We start from the raw sequence: 6479 nt of genomic DNA on the forward strand, positions 1-6479 counted from the left end.
TTTCTTGGCACAACTTGGTGAGCACATCCAGGGCAGCATCTGTTAGTTGAAATATGTCAACTGGTATTGACATCTATTCCGTATTGTGGTATGAAAGAAAAAAAAAGTATTCTTGGGATATATGGCCCAAAACAGCACCCAACTTAAAAGGGACTGGCATTTGGAAAGGATTTGTGGACTCATGTCGAGACTTTAAAATTGAGTTAAAGCTTCACTCACACTGCTCTATTTAAAAACAAACCAAGTGCTCACTGCTCTATTTCCAAACAAACCACGTGCTTCTGATTTTACACTCTCCTGCATTTCTTTCATCACAACCTGAATTATGCAGATGATACAACCTTACTTGCTGAAACTGAGGAGGACTTGAGGTATTTGCTGCAGGGCAAGGACTGCAGCCTTCCTTTCTAAGAAGATGGCCCTAAAAGTGAAGAAGGAAGCCCCTGCCCCTCCCAAAACCGAAGCTAAAGAAAACAAAGGCTTCAAAGGCCAAGAGGGTAGTCCTGAAGGGCATCTGCATCCACAATAATAAGACTGTCTACCTTCTGGCAGCTGGAGTTGCTGAGACTCTGGAGGCAGCCCACATACCCCTGGAAGAGCACCCCCAGGAAAAACAAACTTGACCATTATCACGTCATCAAGTTTCCCCTGGTCACTGAATTAGCCATGAAGAAGATTGATGATATCAATGTACTTATTTTGGTTGTCAAGGCCAACAAGCACAAAATCAAATTATAAAGAGCTATAAAGAAGCTCTATGACATTGATGTGGCAAAGGTCAACAACTTGATTAGACATGATGGAAACAAGGTGGCTAAAGTTCCACTTGCTCCTGGCTATGATATTGCCCATAAAATTGGGATGATCTAAACTGAGTCCATCTGGCTAATTCTAATTTTTTCTTGCCAAAACCCCCCACAAACTTTCAGGTGAAGGAATTAGGAAAGATCCAGTGGAAATCTGAAAAGGTGGGGTAACAGTAGGCATAGATCAATGGTGATTAATTTTTTTCTTATAAAATTAATGTACGAGAAAGATCATAACACAATGTTACTAAAACAACCAAAAATAAAATGATAAAAAATATTTCCAGTATATGGAATTTAAATTCCAGTATACTGAATTTAAATAATTCAAGGCTTTCCTTTTCAAAGCTGATCATTTTTGGTGGGGGGATGGCAATTTTCTGACCTAATTCAACAGAGAAAAGAATGTCCTCCACTGTCGCAAATGATGCAGTGAGGTTCCCACATTTGACTGGGGAATATGGCAGGGGTCAGCACATCCGGATAAGCCTCGCCCTGGGAAAACAACCTTCGTGATCATGGTACCTCCCCTGCCAGGTAAGTATCATTAGTCTCTCTTAATATTTTTTTTAAAAAACAAAACTGTGGTTTTGTAAATACAATATGTATGCAAGAAAAATAAATGAAGCAAAACTTCATTCCTGAATAAAAAGATGTTTCCACTTTGAAGGTCTCCGGTTCCTTCCCTGCCTGGTGCCTCCCCTTTAGAGGTTTGTGAAGACAACATACTATGAACAAGGTCCAGCTTGGGAGTTGAATGTTCCGCTCTCTTCGGCGGATGCAAAGGCAGATTCACTCTTTGTCTCTTTCATTCCCATTCAGGTTCCCTCAGACAATCCCACCTAAGTCCGAGCTACTTCCAGACTTCCCTTGGAGGACCGTGTTGCAGCAAATATCTGGGAACCGGGATGCGAAATCGGGTCTTCCGGGTAGGATAATTAATTTCCGGTCACCAACTCCCTTCCCCGGAAGTGGAGTCTGATGTAAACACCGGGGCGGGGCGCCAGCCCTGGAGGTCAATAATCCTGAGTCTCTTGGCGGCACTGTGGTCGTGCTGCGGTCGGAAATGCAGGAAAGCCAGGTTAGAGCAGGCAGCGGGGAGTCTGCTCCCAGAATTGCTTGGAGTCAGGGAAGAATGAGTGTTTGAGTAGTGGTCTTGGATGGGGTGGTGTTTGGTAATCTAGGACAGAGAGCTTGCATGGGTGTTGGCACTGGAGTGTGTATGGATGGGCGCACACTTGGGTAGGGGTCTTGCGTGGAGGAGCGAGACCTCTTAAGGTTTTCGCCCAACAATCTATAGAGTAGCTTTTGCCGGGGCGGGGGGCGGGGGCGGTGTGGAAGTGGAGTCTGCCTAAGGCGTTTTGGAAGGTGGGCTATCCAAAAAATGGGCTTTGGTAGTGAAGAGGTCTGAAAGAGTGAAAGAGGATTAGGGGATTGTTAGGGAATTGGGAGATACTGGCTCATGGAGAATTGGACCAGGTGCAGATATGCCTTGGGTAGATGGGAGTTTCAAGGATAGATGGGAATTTCAAAGGAGGATGGACTAGAGAAATCTAGAGAGTAGGAAGGTCCCAGGCAGGTGTCTTGGGGGTTGGAGATGTTCCAGGCATATGTTTTATAAGTTTGAGACTCCTAGCAAGAGTCTTGAGGGTTTAGGTTGACAGGTGGATTTGGGTACAATTCTAAATGTGAAGAAAGGGATGGTCCAAATAAACTTTGGGCATTGGTTCCAGGACTGAGTGAGTAGAAGATTACTTCCTGACAAGAAGCCAGTGGGGAAGAGTGTAAGGAGGTGGGGGTCTAGGTAGATGTTAGTTGAGGTGCGGGTCCTGCTGTTAGCAGTGTTGGGAGCTTTGAGCAGAAACTTTAGTACTCTTACCCTATTTTTATGCTCTTTGCAGGCCTGCTGGGGTTGGTAAATAGCAGAGAAGGAGGAAGAAAGAAAAACAGAGTCATTTAGAGGCAGAGATCTTAAAGAGCAAACTCCAGGATTTTTCTCAGCCCCATTCCACCCTATTTGCGCCCAGGGCAATAATCTTGGACCATGACTCAACAGCCACTGAGAGGAGTGACCAACCTTCGTTTCAACCAAGACCAGAGTAAGACATGTTTATGCCCTTGTTGGGGGTGGGTGGGAGAAGAAGGAAGGGCTACCAACTTCCCCTCCCCCACTGCTCACCATCCCCTGAGGCAGTCTTCTTATCCCTCAGGCTGTTTTTGTTGTGCCATGGAAACAGGTGTACGCATCTACAATGTGGAGCCACTGATGGAGAAGGGGCATCTGGGTGAGCCATAGTAGAAGAGGGGTGGTGGGCAGAAAGAACTGGATGAGCATTGGCTCCAACACACACTGACACCCTGGTCCCTGTTCAGACCATGAACAGGTGGGCAGCATGGGCCTTGTGGAGATGCTGCACCGCTCCAACCTGCTGGCTCTGGTAGGTGGTGGTAGCAGCCCCAAGTTCTCAGAGATCTCAGGTAAGTGCCCTTATTCCACCCTTGGTCCAAATTTCCCAGATTCTTAGCCTCCCAGAGGGAACCTGAGGCAATGGTAGATGAAATTGCCCAAGTACATCAGAGCGACACAAGGAGGGGTATGGTTCCAGAAACTTGGTGTTTTGCAAACACTTAGCTGCTATATGGTTATATGATATTTTCTTTCTATATGGCCCTTCTTTCTCTTATTTACTGTTCTAAGCACCTTACATATATTAACTATCTTTTTTTGGTTTTTTTTATTAAATTTTATTAATTTTAATGAACATCTACAGAGATTTTGGGTTTGCATTCACCCACCGTTGCACTATCTTCTCTACCCTCCCTTCCAGTTCGCCCCTCCCTTTCCCCCCCTTGAAAATCTGTTTATTAACTAATCTTTTCAGTAATTTTATATGGTAGGTGTCATCACCATTTTTACAGATGAGGAAATTGCCTCAGAGAGTTAAATAATAATGTCTTGTCCTAGGTCACACAAGTAATGGGTTTTAAAATCATGGATCCATCTCCCCAACCCTTCCTTGCCTTGAAGCTCAAGTATAATTTTGTTTAAAGGGTTTTTTCCCTTGTTAGTCCTACTGGGACATAAGAGTTGTCCCAGACAAGTCACAGAGCTCTAAGTTTCTACACATAAATTTACTGGACCTGAATGTCAGTCTCCCTGTTTGGTTAATGGTGGGCTATGAGATCTTTAAGCCTGTCAAGTCTCTGTTTCCTTATCTATAAATGAGTGTAACAGTTCTAGAACTGTTGTTTGGGTTTTTTCATTCGTTTGTTTAGCTATTATGTCCACAAGTATTCACTTGTGTGAAGCTTATACTGAGTAGTTAATGAAAAGTTAAGCAAGTGGGTTGAGGTCCCGTGGGAAGAAGGGTTGGGTTCTGTGTTACCAGACTGCCCCTCACCATAAACTTCAGCCCCAAACAACTCATCCACCTACCCAGCAGTACTGATCTGGGATGATGCTCGGGAAGGCAAAGACTCCAAGGACAAGCTGGTACTGGAGTTCACCTTCACCAAGCCAGTGCTAGCCATGCGTATGCGCCATGACAAGTGAGCCTGGGAAGGACTGTGGGGGTCGGGGGTCGGCAGTCCTCACGGCAAGCAAGAGAGTTAATCTATTCTGGACAGCCTGCCCTCATCTCCTGTTTGTGTGATACCCACAGGATTGTGATCGTGCTGAGGAACCGCATCTATGTGTACTCCTTTCCTGACAATCCCCGAAAGATGTTTGAATTTGATACCCGGGACAACCCCAAGGGTGAGAGATATTCAGGTATAAGGATGAGAGATAGTGAAGAGGCAGAAGAACAGAACAGAGAATATACAGAAACTGAGGAGGAGAGTCAGGAAGACAGTCTTTGAGCAGAGAGGTGAGAGCTGACCATATTCCTAGCCATAGTTCTTTCTTCCCACCTTTACCTTTGCCCTCTCCTGTGAGTGCCACAGGTGGCAGACCAAACATACCTAGTAGGAACATGTACTCATACAACTCATTGCCGTTGAGTCAGAACCGTATCCTAGCTGACCCTCCAACAAGTTTTCAGAAGCTATAAATGGCATAGGAAGAGATTGCTTGCCTTTCTCCTGAAAGAGCTCCTGGTGGATTAGAAAGGCACCACTTTTAAGTTAGCAGCACAACTCCTTACCCACTAGGCTATCAGAGATTTTGGAGTATCATAATCTGGGCCTCTTGGGGCTATCATGGCAATTTACAAGAATCCACAACTAGATAGAAAAGAATCTGTTAGTTAATAGAAGCATAGCTGAGCCAAAGACCTTGTTAATTCTGGCCCTTATCCAGCTCTATCCATTCTGAGAGTCTTAACTGCCCCACAATCCTCTCCTACCCTCCTTTACCTGGCTACTCCCTGTCTCTTGATCCTCATACCCTAGGTCTCTGTGACCTCTGTCCTAGTCTGGAGAAGCAACTGCTAGTATTCCCTGGACACAAGTGTGGGAGTCTACAGCTTGTGGTGAGGCATTTAGCAGCTAAGGGTGGGTAGGTGGGTGGGCCAGTTTTCCTATCTCGCTCCTTCTCACCACAACAGTGTGCAACTGTTGTCTCCTATCTCAGGACCTGGCAAACACAAAACCTGGTACTTCATCTGCTCCATTTACTATCAATGCACATCAGAGTGATGTGGCTTGTGTGTCACTGAACCAGCCAGGCACTGTAGTGGCTTCAGCCTCCCAGAAGGGCACCCTCATTCGCCTTTTTGACACACAGTCCAAGGAAAAATTGGTAGAACTGCGTCGAGGCACTGACCCTGCCATTCTTTACTGGTGAGCACAAGGGTATGTGTGGTGGGATGGTGGTGATTCCATAACATGTGCCAAGTGTCACTCTGCTGGTCTGTCTTCTAGCATCAACTTTAGCCATGACTCCTCCTTCCTCTGTGCCTCCAGTGATAAAGGCACTGTCCATATATTTGCTCTCAAAGACACCCGCCTCAATCGCCGCTCAGCGTGAGTATGGCCTGTCCTGCCCTGCCTTGTTGTCCTTTCTCCTTGTCATGTTCCGCACCTAGGCTTAACCATTGTTACCTGCAGGCTGGCTAAAGTGGGCAAGGTGGGGCCTATGATTGGGCAATATGTGGACTCTCAGTGGAGCCTGGCAAGTTTCACTGTGCCAGCTGAATCTGCCTGCATCTGTGCTTTCGGTCGCAATACTTCCAAGAATGTCAACTCTGTCATTGGTGAGTGGAATTAGCACCTTGGTGGGTGTATTGCAAGGGCAGAAGCCTGGGTTGGACCTGAAAGCATTCAAGGGTCATGGGAAGCCTGAGAAAACTAGAATGTGTGGCTCAACTCCATCATCAATAAAAGAGGATGGCACATGGGCAAAGGGCTAAAGGTAGATTCTAGGCTACAGGACCCCCGAGAGGAATGGCATGTGTGATTCGCAGCCTAATATTTTATTGCTCCTTTTCCCTTTTCAGCCATCTGTGTAGATGGGACCTTCCACAAATATGTCTTCACTCCTGATGGAAACTGCAACAGGGAGGCTTTCGACGTATACCTTGACATTTGTGACGATGATGACTTTTGAGGACTTTGGGGCTGTGCTAGGGACCTGCAATGGCAGATTGCATTGCTAAGCCTTTGGATAGGTGATGTGCTGTGGAATCTGCAGCTGGCAAATGGTTAAGGGAGGTGCTTACTTTCTACTCAGTA

General features: G+C 46.0%; 1 protein-coding gene across 2 annotated transcripts; it reads left to right on the forward strand.

The window, feature by feature from the left end:
• Positions 1 to 2832: 2832 nt before the first annotated feature.
• WDR45 (WD repeat domain 45) lies at positions 2833 to 6479 on the forward strand. Of its 2 annotated transcripts, none has more exons than XM_006902711.1 (10): positions 2833 to 2905; positions 3017 to 3091; positions 3180 to 3284; positions 4250 to 4355; positions 4469 to 4563; positions 5199 to 5278; positions 5380 to 5588; positions 5670 to 5771; positions 5856 to 6001; positions 6245 to 6479. In XM_006902711.1, exons 1-10 carry the CDS (start codon positions 2851 to 2853, stop codon positions 6352 to 6354), a joined length of 1083 nt encoding a protein of 360 aa, XP_006902773.1. In that variant the 5' UTR covers positions 2833 to 2850; the 3' UTR covers positions 6355 to 6479. The 2 variants fall into 2 exon arrangements, with proteins under 2 accessions (XP_006902773.1, XP_006902772.1); XM_006902710.1 differs by having other exon boundaries at positions 2835 to 2905; positions 4247 to 4355.

The sequence above is a fragment of the Elephantulus edwardii genome, unplaced genomic scaffold, assembly GCF_000299155.1.
Source record: "Elephantulus edwardii isolate Elephantulus edwardi_28Jun2011 unplaced genomic scaffold, EleEdw1.0 scaffold00441, whole genome shotgun sequence".
NCBI lineage: Eukaryota > Metazoa > Chordata > Mammalia > Macroscelidea > Macroscelididae > Elephantulus > Elephantulus edwardii.